Source organism: Gavialis gangeticus, unplaced genomic scaffold (genome assembly GCF_001723915.1).
Source record: "Gavialis gangeticus isolate Ggan-Ray unplaced genomic scaffold, GavGan_comp1, whole genome shotgun sequence".
NCBI classification, from domain to species: domain Eukaryota; kingdom Metazoa; phylum Chordata; order Crocodylia; family Gavialidae; genus Gavialis; species Gavialis gangeticus.
This window is the reverse complement of record NW_017729011.1, coordinates 14,931,647-14,946,614: the sequence shown is the minus strand read 5'-3', so window position 1 is coordinate 14,946,614 and position 14,968 is coordinate 14,931,647. Positions and strand designations below refer to the sequence as shown.

Here is a 14,968-nt window from a genome sequence, read left to right as displayed (position 1 = left end):
AGAGCCCATGGTAGGCGGCAGCCCCCGGGCAGGGCCCCTGTCATTCCAGGTCAGCCAGAAACTCCCCCTCCCCGTACTCTGAGCCAAAGCTAAAGGGCTGTTTAGCAGCCTTGGCTCCTTTACGTAACTGGTGGGAAACAGTGGCTGCAGATCTCTGAGGAACACAGCGGAGATGTTGGGTGAGTCAGCAGTGGTGTATGTCATACTGCTCTGGTGTGGTAGTGGAAGAAGGTCTTTCAGATGAGGCCTGAAGCTGTCTGCTCATTAATAATCCACAGCTGTTCATCTAAAAATTGGTGTTAGCTCTTGTATGGGAGCCAGGGTGTAACTTGGACAACTGCATTCTGCCCACCTGAATTCCCACTGCTGATGAACATACGCATTTCTTGTCCTAAACCGATAAGTTGGTCTAAGATGAAAGCTCCTGACTAAACGTAAGATGTGAGTGTCTCTAAGAAGCATGAGTGGGATATGACTAAATTTAGCCTCAGCTGCTCTGGCCTTGTGGACAGTGTGGTCAGATCAGGGGTGGAGAGTTTTCAGGTATCCCTGTGGAGCAGGGAGCTCGAGCAGCAGAACTGAGATGAATGATCTCTTCTTTTCCCAGCACTGAACCAGCAAAGAGCAGCATTGCCCCTTTCAGGGGGCTGAAACGACCACTCCAGTTCCTGGGCCTCTTTGAGACTTCTCTTTGCCGTCTGACACATATTCCAGCCTACAAGGTAAAGGGCCAGTGGGGAGCTGTCAGTAGGTGTCAGAGGCAAGTTAAAGGGACTAATGCTTCTAGATAGCAAGAATGCTGCCTGCCTCCCTGCCTGCATATTGGACCACCCAGGCTCTGGGGTTGGGAATCTTGTGCCTCTTGAACTTAGCATAGCTCTTCTTGCTGCAGGACTACTGCAATGAGCCTGGTCTGTGCTCTGTGTGACACTTGTGAGGAGGGAAGTGCACAGCCTTTTGAAAGGTGTCTATGAAAGGCTCATGGTCTGTCCATACCTCACTCTCCTTGTAGCACTAGGGGCTCTTAGCAACCTAGGGGAGGGTTAGGGGCGAAGTAGCAATATATAACCCTGCTTGATGAACCTGCAAAGTACTGTGCTGCCCTGGGGGCTTGCTTCCTAGAGCCTGGCTGAGAGGTGGCTCAGCCTTTGTCCTTCTGTCTTGGGCTTAATCCTACTCACAGCTTAGAAACAGGTGGAGAAGTTTGACGCCTTCTTCAGATTCCTGTTCCTCTGGATCTTCCCTGGCAATTCTGTCCTTGAACAACTTTGTGCTCTTTCTTTCTGACCATGCCAGGTGAGCGGAGACAAGAACGAGGAGCAGGTGCTGAACGCCATTGAGGCATACACCGAGCACAGGCCTGAAATCACGTCCCGGGCCATCAACCTTCTTTTCGACATCGCCCGCATTGAGCGCTGCCACCAGCTACTGAGAGCCCTGCAGGTGAGCACCTAGGAGCACTTACCCCTGACAGTCAGTCAGTTTGGTCTGTCTCCTGCTCCATCTCATCTTAGGGAAAGGGGAATCCTACAGCATAAAACTCAGTCCTTTTCTCTTCACCACCACTAGTCTGACTCCCATTTCCATTGACTTCATGGGCTTTGGATGAGACCTGAAAAGAGAGAGGTTCAGTGGTTTAATGGAAGTGAGGACCTATATTTTAGAAGGTGTCTCCAATGAGCAGCGTGTGTTCTGAATGCTCTTCTTGATTTTTGCTTGTGTGGCAGTAGTGGTCATTGAGGTGCCACAATCCCTGCATGGCTGTAAAGCCTTGTGTTGTTTCTCTGAAGCTGGTGATCGCAGCCCTCAAGTGCCATAAAGATGATAAGAACATCCAGGTGACAGGCAGTGCAGCCCTCTTCTACCTAACAAACTCAGAGTACCGGCCTGAGCAGAGTGTGAAGCTACGGCGGCAGGTGATCCAAGTGGTGCTGAATGGCATGGAGTCTTACCAGGAAGTTACAGTAAGAACAAAGCCAGCCCCCACCCCTTGCTTTTGCTGTCCCCTTCCCCCCAATATCAGGCTTGTTTCCAGTACTTTGTACATTTTTCAAACATGCACTAAAGTATCCCAAGATAACTTGATGACTAGGGCTGGCTTTCTATTCATTTTGTGGGAAAGGGGTGAGATAGTGTGTAGGACCCACCTTCTGCATGTGACAGAGATGTAACCCTACAGTTACAGTCGGAAGAAAGAGGCGATAGGGGTGTTGTGTTGGGAGCATGCCATCAGGTTGCCAAGTTGGAGGCTGGTGATGCTGTGTGTTTGGAGGGTGATGACATTGTTGGGGACAGAACAAACCTGAGGGGATAATGTTGCAGTGAAGGGTGGTAACTTCGGTGTGGGGACACTGTCAAAGACTCTGTATGCAGCATTGGCTTGGGGCTGGGCAGTGAGGAGTATATAGGTAGTGACAGTGATGGGGTGGAAGATGGTGACTATTGCATGGTGAGTGCATGCACAGTGCGGTTGTGAGAGTGTTGTGTAGAGACTTGTGTCTGCCCATCCTCAGCTTGCCCTGCCTCCCCTCCTCAGGTGCAGCGGAACTGCTGCCTGACGCTGTGTAACTTCAGCATCCCAGAAGAGCTGGAATTTCAGTACCGCCGCGTCAACGAGCTGCTGCTGAACATCCTCAACCAGAGTCGGCAGGATGAGTCCATCCAGCGCATCGCTGTGCACCTCTGCAATGCCTTGGTCTGCCAGGTGGACAACGACCATAAGGAGGCTGTGGGCAAGATGGGGTTTGTCATGGTTGGTATGGTACCAGGGTGTCTGTTTATTGCTCACCCAGCCAGGGCATGATTCCCATCTGAAAGAACTCGCCATCATTTCCATTGCAGGTGTCCATGAAGTAGGTCCAGAAAACAGTCTGGTCCTACAGTACCAGTCAAAATGCTTCTGTCAGGGACAGCTGGTGTCCTAGCAGTGCTGTCCTGTCATAGAATCCCCCACCCTCAACTGTGCCCCTTGCAGACATACTAGTAGGGGACCTCATGATCCTTCATGCTTTTGAGGAAGTACTTTTCTGAGGACAGGAAAGACAGCAGGATCTGACCCCAAGACCCAGGAATCAGAGATCCTGAATGTTGATTTTGGCTCTGTTAGAGGCGTTGCTGTTTGTCCTCAAGCAGGTTACACACCCTGTCTCTGTCTCAGTTGCTCCACTAACTGGGAAAACTTGTTACCCAGCTCACTACCTCTTACCTACACCCCACGGTCCTCCCCATGTTTCCTTTCCCTCCTTTACCCACTCCTATCTTTGTGGCTTCTTCCAGGCTGCACCTCAACTTGCAATGGCCTTCCAGCCAGTGTCCTCCAAGTACCCACTTCTCCATCAGACAGGCTGTGAGGACACCCCTTTGCCATGATGTTATTTGACCACTGCCTTGGCTTTCAACTTGTGCTGTACTAAACTGAACTCTGCTTTCTTCTGAGCTGTGCAGGCCAGGGACATGCTGCCTAGTCACCTGCTGTACAGTAGTGCAATATCAGCCGCACTCCCTCTGAACCAGAGAAAGCATCCCCAATCTCAGGGGCAGAGGGTTTGTTCACTCTTTCAACCAGGTTTTCTGCCTAGGACCCCATCCAGCCTGCCAGCTGGAGTCTGCCTAACTTCACTGACTCCAGTGAGAGCTGTGCCTACTTCTGCCCAGGCTGAATTTGATCTCCGGCCTTTTCAGTTAAGTCTGTGATTGATGGGCTATTCGCAAGCCTGCTCTTACTGTCCTCCTTTCCTCTTGTCTTTGCCTGCAGACCATGCTGAAACTAATTCAGAAGAAGCTGACAGATAAAACTGTAAGTGTTTCCTTTTATGCAGCACAGCCTTGTTATAACAAACCCACAGGAGACTGGGATAAAGGTTCCTTAAAAGCAGGTGTTGACAAGAATAGGGTTAGTCAATTTGCTGCATCATCCTGATGAAAAGATCAGTTCCTGCTGTTGACATTGTTAGTAGCAGGGGTCGTTATAAAGAGGGGTGCTCTTAGTGAGGGTGTGTTATTGCAGCCTTCTGTAATACTCAGCTTGGCCTGGAGAGGGGAACCTCAGCCCTGGGGTGCTACAGAGCCAGGTTTTTGAGCTGAGCAGCTACATGCACCAGCACATTCCATGTGTCCCCACTTGGATTGTGAGGACTCAGCTCCTCTGGATAAAGCGATATAATGGTCATGCTTTGCATGTGTGAGTCTGAACTCAGTAAAGAGCTTCTTGGTGCTGTCTAGGTGACAACACTTCCCCTTCTTTGTGACTGGTTTACATTGGGCTTCTGTATTACCAGAGCTCCATATGCAGATGCCTGGCCCCCGTAATCTAGCCTGGTGTGTTACTGTCTCCTTCCCTTCATCTTGGCAGTGTGATCAGGTGATGGAGTTCTCCTGGAGCGCCTTGTGGAATATCACAGATGAAACTCCTGATAACTGTGAGATGTTCCTCAACTACAGTGGCATGAAGCTGTTCCTGGAATGTCTGAAAGTAAGTGCTGACCAGCTACCTCTATGTGATCAAGAAAGCCAGTGATCAGGACTGAATCTCAGATCCTCAAAGGTATGTAGGTGCCTAATTCCCATTGACTTCAGGAGAAGTTGGGCACCTAAATAGGTTTTGAGGACCTAGTTATCTTTGGGGATCTGGGCCTGATCTGATCTCTGATCATAGCTTCACATCAAGAGACTTGCACATGCTCTGTCTGACCCCATGCACCCCAAGGGCACAAGACCCCTTGCACACTGACACTCTGACGTCTACTCTTTGTTTCCTTATTCTGTACCTGGAGACAGTTCCTCTTTCATAGAGCAGCTGCATGGAGCAGTGGAGAACTGGCCCTGGCTTTACAATGGCTTGATTTTTCCCACTTTGTCATGTGGGTCTCTGGTATGTCACACACTGTACCAGGGGAGAGCCCCATCACCAACTACTGGGAAGTGCTCAGCCTTCCTGAACTTGCTGCATCCTCAGTCATACCAGAAGGTTATTCTCAGTGCCCTGGGGTTCTACTTCAGTTTAATTAATATTCCTGGTTTTCACAGGAGTTCCCAGAGAAGCAGGAGCTACATCGCAACATGCTGGGTCTGCTGGGGAATGTGGCAGAGGTGAAGGAGCTCCGCCCCCAGCTTATGACCTCTCAGTTCATCAGTGTGTTCAGGTTTGTGCACCATCATGCAGGAAGCAGCATGGTCTAATGTTTAGTTGGGGGAAGAGGAGCAGTGAACCAGAACACCTGGGTATTCTCCCTGATTCCAGTAATGAATTACAAGATGGCCCCTGACAAACCCAGCTAACCTTGATGGATGAAGGGAGGACCCCCAGTTAAGAACAAACAATGAAGCCAAAGCAAAACTCACCTGTGTGGTAAAGGGCTTTGGAACCCGCAGATGCTGGGTGGGATGTCAGTACACAGTGTAATAAAGTCTGGTGACTATAACTATTTTGGGAAGCTGGGATGGGTCAGATACCTGGTGTAGACACTTTGGTTAGAAGGTGTTTTCTGTGATTTCTGATTAAAGTTGGATGCTGCAGTGTTTACACAATGAGGTGCCTAGCCCTGAGGTGCTGGGCAAGGGTGTGCTGGCATCTTTAAAATCTTACCTTCTGTTTTGGCAGCAATCTGTTGGAGAGCAAAGCGGATGGGATTGAGGTATCATACAATGCATGCGGGGTCCTTTCCCATATCATGTTTGACGGCCCAGAGGCTTGGTGTATCTGTGAGCCACGCCGAGAGGAAGTGGTAGACAGGATGTGGGCAGCCATCCAGAGCTGGGACATTAACTCCAGGAGAAATATCAATTACAGGTGAGGGATGCTGGAGTTCAGCCCATGTAGTCCCTCAGCTGGAACTGTCCCAAGAAATATTCTCCAGCACTGCAGAAAAGGTGGAGATGTAACCAGGTGTGGAACTTCACCTTGCGGGAGGAAGAAGTTTCTCTTGGACATCATCTTTCACTTGTGGTTTACAGCTTCCTTTGAAACATGTGGTACTGACAGAATTCCCTTTGGGTAATACTGTGTCCTGTGGAATAGCCATAATACCTTGGTGACAAGAGTGGTCAAACTCTGGGGTCCCACAGTGGATTGATACAAAAGCAGATGGAATGGGTTGTGAGATCTGCAACACCCGATTTGCAATGTAAACACATTTCATGGTTGCAAGAACAAATGGTGCAGCCACTGTCCATGTCAGCATCTCCTCAGCTGTGCCTTGGCTTACAGTAGATAGGATTCTTCTAGCTGTGAGCCTCTACAGAACGGTCAGCATTGCTGTATTTCGGCTGTTACAAAGAAGTTTGGCTGGAATGGCCCTGAAATTAGTTTGTGTGCTCAGTTTAATCCTTCCGAGTCAATTATCAGAGCAGCAGACTCATGTTAAACAGTAGAGACTTACTTTAGTTTGTCAGCACTACACAACTGTGACCGACTGATGCCAGGAGCTGTGATACCGTAGTGAGGTTTATTGCTTCAGAATGCACAAGCCCAGAGTGCAAAGGGTTTGTTGCTTCCAGCACTGAAGCAAGAAATGGTGCTAGCAGCAGCAGCTTTTGGGTTTCCCACTTCTTTATTGTTTTGCACAGGTCATTTGAGCCAATCCTTCGACTTCTTCCACAAGGCATCTCCCCTGTCAGTCAGCACTGGGCTACCTGGGCACTGTATAACCTCGTCTCTGTCTACTGTAAGTCCCTCCTTGGAGAACATTTCCCTTGCTGTGAAAAGGCCAGAGTTGGGAGTCTCCATGTGCTGTGTTTGTTGGCAAGAAGTCTTGAGAAACCATTTTCCAAGGCTTGTAGGTCACTGTGGCTGTGCAGAGTGGGTGGCTGACTCCCAAGGCAGCTCCTTGAAGTTGCTCAGGGTGTTCAGGTGATGCTACCAAAATTAAATGATGACAGGAACTTAGTGCATGGGAGCAACAATCTGGAGCTTCCAGCAAGGATTTTGAATTCCCAACTGTTTTCTGTCTCTGATGCTTCTGCAAACAGCACATCCCTAAGAGTCTGCCTCAGTAGAAAGAGAAGCATTAACTATGCCTTATGACTTACCAGTCTCCTTGTTTCTGGCTGTCACTTAGTCTCTCTTTCTTGATCTGAGCTTAGTGGTCTGGGAGGAAGGTCAGGCTCCATCCAGCTTGTAGGGATGAAAATTCACAGTCCGGTTTTTCCTCTTTTTTCCAGCTGACAAGTATTGCCCCCTGCTGATCAAAGAAGGAGGGATCCCTCTTCTGAAGGACATGATTAAAATGGCTTCAGCACGGCAGGAGACAAAGGAAATGGCCCGGTAAGAAATAATACAATTATTAAACATTTAGCCTTAGCCTAGGCTTATTTTGTATTCATGCATGACAATAAAGCTATTAAAGGCTGGACCAATATGTACTGGAGTTAATGAAAACACAGTGCTGTGTGCCCAGGGCAAATAGACAAATGAGTGAATTACAGGTGAACAGAGAAGCATTTGTCAGTGAGGAAGACAAAAGGATGAAGGGGAGGAGGGCTCTGTGGATAACAGACACCAAGGTGCTGATTCAGTTGAGTTAGAGGAAGGAGACAGATGGACAGAAGAGCTGTACCTGTCAGCTGGATCTGATTATGAGGGCAGCTTTACTCTATCTCCACCCCTAAACTTGGTGTTAGCTTGCTGCCTGTATGTGTCCAGCACTGACACTCCAAGAGAGCTATGTTGCACACTGCTGTTTATAAAGACCTACTTGCACTGTTTAAAAAAATCCCTGCCCCAAGCTACTGCGCCTGATTTGGTTTTAGGTCACTCCTTGTGGGTCATTCAGCTATAAAAATCAGTTGCACATGGTTCATCCCTGGCAAGTTGAGAGCTATGACTTGATAGATACTGAAGGAATGTATCAGGTAGACAGATCTGAGCTAAGAAAACAGCTCATGTGGGTGACTGACAATTTCAGTAGCTAAAGGGATGATAAATGGTGGAGAAGCTAAATGATTCATACAAAAGATGTAGTAGGAGACTGAATGACAGAATAACCTGGGTATAAGTCAGGAGATGGATGAGTGACAGTAACAATGAAAGAATGGTGAAAGGAAGTTATATGAGTAAGTAAATGGCAATAATTAGATGTCAAGAATGAACTAAATTGTTGGCCAACAGGCATGATAGATGAAAGGAAAGTAAGTGAACACTTGGACAGGAATGTGCTGGATGTGACAGAATGGCAGTTGGATGGAAGATGAGTGTGATGAATAAATGGTCATGCATGGATCTGGATGCATATCAGTGATGGTTCACAAGGTGGAAGGAGTGAGTTGTGAAGCCTCTGTTGAGGTAGACTGGTTCTGACACAGGTCCTGGGTTGATGCATGTCTCAGGGAAAGGAATGGACAGCCTGATGTAGACATTACATATGTTAGTATAAAGATGCATTGGAACGGTTACTTATACTTGTGGCCCACTTCAGTGTTTGCTGAGACTTTGGACTAAATCCTTTCTCCTTGTCGTTGTTTTCTCCCTAGGAAAGTTATAGAGCACTGCAGTAACTTTAAGGAGGAGAACATGGACACTTCCAGATAGAGGCAGTGCCTCTTGCCAGCACTGTATCCAGCTTCTCTCTGATTCACTGTATATAGGGAGGACTCTTTCTCACCAGCTTGGCTGTTGGAAGGAACCTTTGTGTGTGTGTGTGTGTGCGCGCGCGCATGTGTGTATGTACGTGTGTATGTATGTGTGTGTGTATGTGTGCGCGTGGGAGACCCTCAGTAGATGAAGGTGCACAGGGGGAGGGGGGAGGGATTTTTTGCACAACAGATGCTTTCCTTACAGTAGTGGATTTTTCGTCTGGATTGAAGTTGTGTGTGTGATTTCTGTATAAAAACAAAAAACCTGAAACAAAGACAGCCACATCATGTATCTTTCAACCTTTTTTTAGACCACAGAAAAGCCTCAAGTGAACATGAGCTTGAAGAGCTAATCATGGGATTGGTATCAGAATTTTTTTTTTATTTCCACCTTCAGAAAATGCCCTTTCATTACATTGTACAAAGTTCTGCAGCATCTGCCAGAACAATCAGTCTAGAAGCAATGTGGCTTCCCGTCTACCTGGGGGTTGTAGGTACTGATCAGTGATTTATTTGTCTGAAAGGGGAGGAAATAACAGTAAGAAATTTAGACAAAAAGAATCAAAACTTTCTCTATTATTTATAAGTAGAATCATAATGTGAGAAAGGGGCTTGAGCCATTTCATTCACTCAGTGTGTTTTTAATGAGAAGTCTGGTAATGGGAGTTCTCCTAGCTGTATTTGGGTGCATTGGGAAATTCCAAGCTGTAAAACGTTCCCACTGACCCTTTGAAGCCAAAAGTTGTGAGCTTTTTTTCTCCAGTAGCACTGCAGTGGGAACTTCCAGCCACCTGGCCCCATAAGGTTAAGGGAAGGGCAAGAAAAACAGCTACTAGTCCTTGACAATAGAGGGCTTTTTCCTCCAAGGGAGACTGTGCAGTGAGAAACAGGATTCGCTCACAGAGGCTCAGGTCTCTCTGGCTCTTAGTGCCAGTTCTTTCACCGTCTTTGCTATATTGTGTTTTCAGTGTGTTACGACAGGCTACAAATGCCACAGACTTGGTTTCCCTTCATCATGTCTAGCTCTTTCTGGGACCCAGCCACTGAGGGTCTCAACACTGCACAAATTCCAAGAGTCATCTGCTTAGGCAAAGTCCCACTGAAGGCCTGGAGGGTTTTCATTCATCCCTTAATTGCAGACCAGCACTTGCCCATGTTGTTGTACAGGTAGTTGGGCTCCCTGTCTGTCAGATGCATAAGCTCAGTTTCCCAATGTTTAAGCAGCCTGACAGTCTCTTCTAGGATTCCAGTGCTACTAAGAGTGATAGAGAATCAAGCTATGTAAATCCTGTCTTTCAGCCTCCCTTGTCTTCTCCAGCTCACACCAACCCTAGCCACTGCAACTCCATTTGCTTCAGTGGGGTTACTCCTTATTTACACCAATGCAAGTGAGATGGGAATCTATCTTAAAGCCTTTACCTATAGGACTCTCTAAGCCCTTGCTAGCCTGAGAAGCTAAAGCCTCACATCAACATCCACATTGTGCAGCCCTTAGAGCCCAAGCAACGGTGTGCTCTATGTATGAGAATTTTTTCACAGTTTAAACTAGGTTCGTTCCCTCCAGAATGATTTGGGAGCCAGAGGCATTTGGGCTGGTTTAGCTGGGACATTTCAGGCCTTTGAGACATCACAGTTAGCTTTGGTGGTCTTTACTCCCTGCTCTCTTCTCTGATGCATCGCGCTCTGGGTTCAGTTGCTGCTATAGCTGAGGTTCTTCTCATGCTCAGGGCAAAAACTGAACAGGTACTTCAAATGTCAGAACACAGGTGCTCTGCAGAGGTTTGGTTATTCTGCCAAGATGATGTTACTCAATGACAGTTTGTTGTTCTTTCCCCTTTGCAGCCCTGCATCTTTGGTTTGGATGTTATGACATCTGTATTTTTCTTCTTTTAAGTATTTTTCAAGTTTTGCTCTATTTTTGTGTCACTTTTCATGGTTTTGAATGGCTTGGAAAACTGGACAAGTTGGACATCCGTGGTCATTTCCTTCATGTGCAATTCCCCTCCCTCTCCCACAATGCTGAATCCATGTGAGCTTTGGGACAGGGAAGCCAGCATTGTATGTGATCTTATTTAATCCTCCAGCTAGGTGGGGCTGCCACTGCTGCACACCAGCTCCCTGCAGGCTAGGAGTTGGGTTGAACTATCCACTCAATTACCTACTTCTGCCAAGCAGCATTGAAGGATTGCAAGTGGGGGGAGTCTTTGCCATTGCACTGCTAACTGGAGAAGATTCTGTCCATGTCTTCTATCAGAGAAGTGAGAGCTTGGTTGGGTCCTGGTGCAGTTCAGAAGATGCCCATCGCAGCTAATGCAGAATTCACCTCACACTAGCCAGAACCATACAGGATTTTAACCAGGTCCCAGCTTCCAGCAGATGTATGCCCTAGTTAAGAAGCAGAATGAAAACATGGCTTGATTCCATCCACTGTAGGACTGAATTATGCCGGGAGCTGCAGGCTTCTGACCAGATCTCACCATATGAATACTTTCATTTTAGGTGTCTGCATCTCTATTCAAAGATGTGACTGCAGCTTAAACTAGTTACCTTGGGAACAAATAGCAGTGAAGCCCTGAGGGGGTTTATGCAGCCTACACTGAAGCTGCCCCTGTTGCCATGGGTAGGCTACCACCAATGCCCAAACTAGCTAGCTTAAAGCTAGCCCAGGTAGATCTGCTTACAGTTCTGCTTCTGGACTGCTTACAGTGTTAGATGGGTCTTGAAGATGACAGGCGTACAAGCCTCTCAAGTAAACAGTTCATTTGTACAGACATTGTATCCCAAGAACCTGGTCACATCATAAAGAGAACTCACTCCCAAAGGGATTGAAAGGTCACTTGGAAAGTTAAGGAGCATTCAGCCATCATAGCTCAGAGCTTCCCCAGTGTATCTGATCCTTGTGTTGGGCTTGAGCACTTAGGACAGCTTTAAAAATTAGCAGATCTGAGGGCAGCCTGGGAACAAGGGACAGAAATTTGGTAGGGAAAGTTAGAAGGGAAGGAAAGGGGCTAAGGAAAGATTGCCTGATGCTTCTGATCCTGATCTGCAAGGAATGACAACATCATACTGAAAAAAAAATGCCCGAGATAAGTTGCCCTACAGAGCCAGAGCACTGAGCTATTGCCAAGACCTGCTGAAGATGGGTCCAAAACCTCACTGTAAGCTATAGACTTTCTGAACCAGTCTGTATTTATATGAGACCTCATTTGCTCAGATGGGCCTTCCTGATCTCTTCAATCTTTAGCTGTATTGGGAGAGGTAGGAAATCCCTGTCAGGAAAGATATTCACAAGGGCTTCAGGTATCTCAGAGTGACACCAACAGCCACACAGAGTCTGGAGACAGTGTTAAGAAAGCATCACTCTTGGCTTCACATGAGCCCTGGATACGTGATTCTTCTCCAACCAGATAAGCTTCACAAACTGGAAGCCTCTCAAAACTGAGAGGAGAGAGACAGGCATTATCCAAGCAGAGGCCCAGGACTCCAGGTTCTGAAACCTCAAGGCTAGTCAGGTGTGAGCCCTTTGTGGGGATAACCATACCTGCTTGCTCACTCCACTGTGGTGTTGGGAAGCTCCCTTCATGACTGTAATGCACTTCTGAAGGCAAATAGGTGCTAGGTTGTTCTTGTGGGTGGCCACCCCCAGCTGCTTCCCATCAGTGCTCTGCATAGTGAATCTGGGATTTTTGTGAAGGTCTCAGGACCTGTAGCCCTGTGGTATAGAGGCAGTGTGGCTGTCTGAGAATGCTGGTCAGTCTTCACAGATGAGACCTGTTGGGCCTTCCACCTCTAGTAGGGCAAAGCTTTATTAGTGCAACCCTGAAGACATACCCAGCCATTTGCTGCCTGCAAACATCATTCTGCAGAGAAGTACCAGCAGAACTAAAGTTGAACAACTTCCACGGATTCACAGAGGTTTAGAGCTGGAAGAGACCTCATGAGATCATTGGGTCCAGCCCCGCTGCTCTGGGCAGGGAAGACTGCTGGGCTCAAATAACCCCAGCAAGGTGTGCGTCCAGTCTCCTTTTGAAGATCTCCAGGGCACTTGGACAGGGGCAGCCAGTTCCCAACAAGATGGAGCTGGGTACTTGATGCCTGAAGTGCCTCAAATTAAATGATGAGGCAAAGGTCTTCTCTCTCATTCTCCTTCTAGTAGTGGGACACAGAGACACCCTGCCCTTTGTAGGAGTCTCCTTCCCACTGCATTTTAAACAGTAGGGGTAATAGAGCACATAGCTCAGTGGTTCTCTGCACAGACATTGTCAAGGGAACCCTCCACCTAGGGTGTAAGTAGTTTGCTTCCTGGCATAGCCAACACAATGACACTGCAGCCTTGAGTCTGCTGAGTATCCACCATCCTCAGGAATATCAACAAGAGGCAAGCAGCTTGCATCATTTTGGAGGCACCCAGCATCTGGTAAGTCTCATAGGAGCAGTAGATTCTACCTGTCAGACTATCTACATGTATAGCCTAACTACATGCATAGCCTGAACTAGCAAAACCATCAGGAAAAAACAAATTAATTTGTACAAGGCTAAAGCAGTCTGTGCAGTGTTAATAATCTGAAGCCATGGCCATTAATAACGCTACAAATAAGTCATCCTTATCTGTGCTGTAGCAGTAACTGCCCAAGGCCTGGTACTGGCTTACCTATCTCCATCCCGGGTGCTGCGAGGACTAGTACCTGTGCTGAGGCACTCCCAGCCTGCAGGACTAGTGTATGTACACAGCCACGTAGGCTTTTTGTGGTCCAGTGAACACACAGGGACTTCATAACTTCTGCTCGGTAGGTTGTGAACCTGGGGTGGGGCAGTGACCTGTGTTAGTCTCTGCAGAGAGTGAAGGTGCTGACCACACCTCTGGAGATAAGCCCAATTTCCATCCATTTTGCATCCAACTCAAGGCAGTCTCTGCATTGGCTGCGTTGTACTTTCCCTTCAGGAAAGTAACTCCTGTTGGGACAGGGGCAGCTGCCACCAGAGTGTAAGTACTGGGTTTAAATCCTGTTTCACAGGTGGCATCAAGAATGTTCCTGGGCTGTTTGTCAAAGGTTAGAGGCTAAAAGCTGGTTCAGACTGGGAAAAAAACCTGAATTAAACCTACTAGGAACTGCAAGACGACTAGAGTGTGTAGAAGACGAGAGCTCATGGTTGTGTCCAGGTTGGCTGGGAAGTGAGAGTGGGGGCTGGATGACAAGGCTGCATTCACCAATACAAATGGAAGATTTCCTGCTGAATTGAAACTGTCTTAAAGGTTATATTTTGACTTCACTACTTGTCACTGAGAGACTGTCTGTAATTCTTTTCTTGTAAAAAAGAAAAAGAAATGTGTTTAAGGCTAACAATTAACCAAATATGTAATTCCTTGTTTAAAAACAAAAAAGGTCTGTTGTAACAAGCAGCTTCAGCTTCACTCTGTCCTGATGGGGAGAGATCTGGTTTGGACTCTTGTACATGGTAAAACCAAGCAAAAAGAAATGCACAACTGTTGCTTCCTTACAATTCTGATTGAATTAACTTTTCTGTTGTATCCATTGGGATACTGCTGTGTATTAAACCTTGTGCTTAACAATCTCTTGCTCCTTTTGTCTGCAAATGTGGTTTATTTGGATAGGTTTGTTCTTTTTGCTCTTGTGTCTTTAATTAAACATGGAAGGAGCTGCTGTGTATGGACAATAGAGTTCAGTTGCTTTTTATTTTCATGACTCGGAAGAGTATAATAAAATTTGCCAATGGAGGCAGGATAAGGATGTTGTTGTGAACTGAGGTGGGGGAAAACCAGGATAATCATCAACTGTACAGGTTCCCTATTGCACAGTCACCAGACTTGTCTACAGTGGCTCTGTGGCCAGTGTAAAAAAGCAACACTACAGCACTGTGCTGATTCCACTGTGACTTCCTCTGTCAGTCCTGGGCCTATAAGCTGCTGACAACGTGCATCTTCTACTGAATTTAGCTGGAGTTAGAGGTGCTCAGTAGGAAGGGAACCTAGATGACCAAGGTGTCAGGAGGAATGGCATGAAACGGAACTGTCCCAAGGGAGCTGGAACTACAGCAATGCCGTCACCAAGCATGTTTCAAGCAGGCATTGTGCCCTGTGCTTCTACCTGTGGTGTGGCATGTGAACTGTCAAGCCACATAGGTGGCACCTGCCTCTAGACTCGATATTGTAAAGCCAGTGCCCCATTCCTGACAATTTACTAAAGGACAGTTCTAGATTAAGCTCAGATCTCTGTTACATATTACAAAGCTGCAAGTTAACGCCAAGCGTACAGTTCAGATAACAAATGATAATTTAGCTCACAGAGCATCTGGATCACTTCTGCTAAAATGGATCAGGAATGAAATACCTGGTTGCTATTTGTCATCTTTTATTACAAAAAACTGGAGGATTTTCCCA

At 47.1% G+C, this 14,968-nt stretch overlaps 1 protein-coding gene across 2 annotated transcripts in view; it reads left to right on the top strand.

The window, feature by feature from the left end:
• The window catches only part of ZER1 (zyg-11 related cell cycle regulator), a 26,507-nt gene extending 12,263 nt beyond the window's left edge, over window positions 1-14,244 (top strand). For both annotated transcript variants that reach the window (XM_019510601.1, XM_019510602.1), the window contains exons 6-16: window positions 608-722; window positions 1,297-1,443; window positions 1,791-1,964; window positions 2,537-2,752; window positions 3,755-3,796; window positions 4,352-4,471; window positions 5,026-5,141; window positions 5,600-5,788; window positions 6,565-6,662; window positions 7,159-7,261; window positions 8,467-14,244. In XM_019510601.1, the coding sequence (XP_019366146.1) occupies window positions 608-722; window positions 1,297-1,443; window positions 1,791-1,964; window positions 2,537-2,752; window positions 3,755-3,796; window positions 4,352-4,471; window positions 5,026-5,141; window positions 5,600-5,788; window positions 6,565-6,662; window positions 7,159-7,261; window positions 8,467-8,524 (1,378 nt within the window). In that variant the 3' untranslated portion in view covers window positions 8,525-14,244. The remainder of the gene's footprint in view (window positions 1-607; window positions 723-1,296; window positions 1,444-1,790; window positions 1,965-2,536; window positions 2,753-3,754; window positions 3,797-4,351; window positions 4,472-5,025; window positions 5,142-5,599; window positions 5,789-6,564; window positions 6,663-7,158; window positions 7,262-8,466) is intronic.
• Window positions 14,245-14,968: the final 724 nt, after the last annotated feature.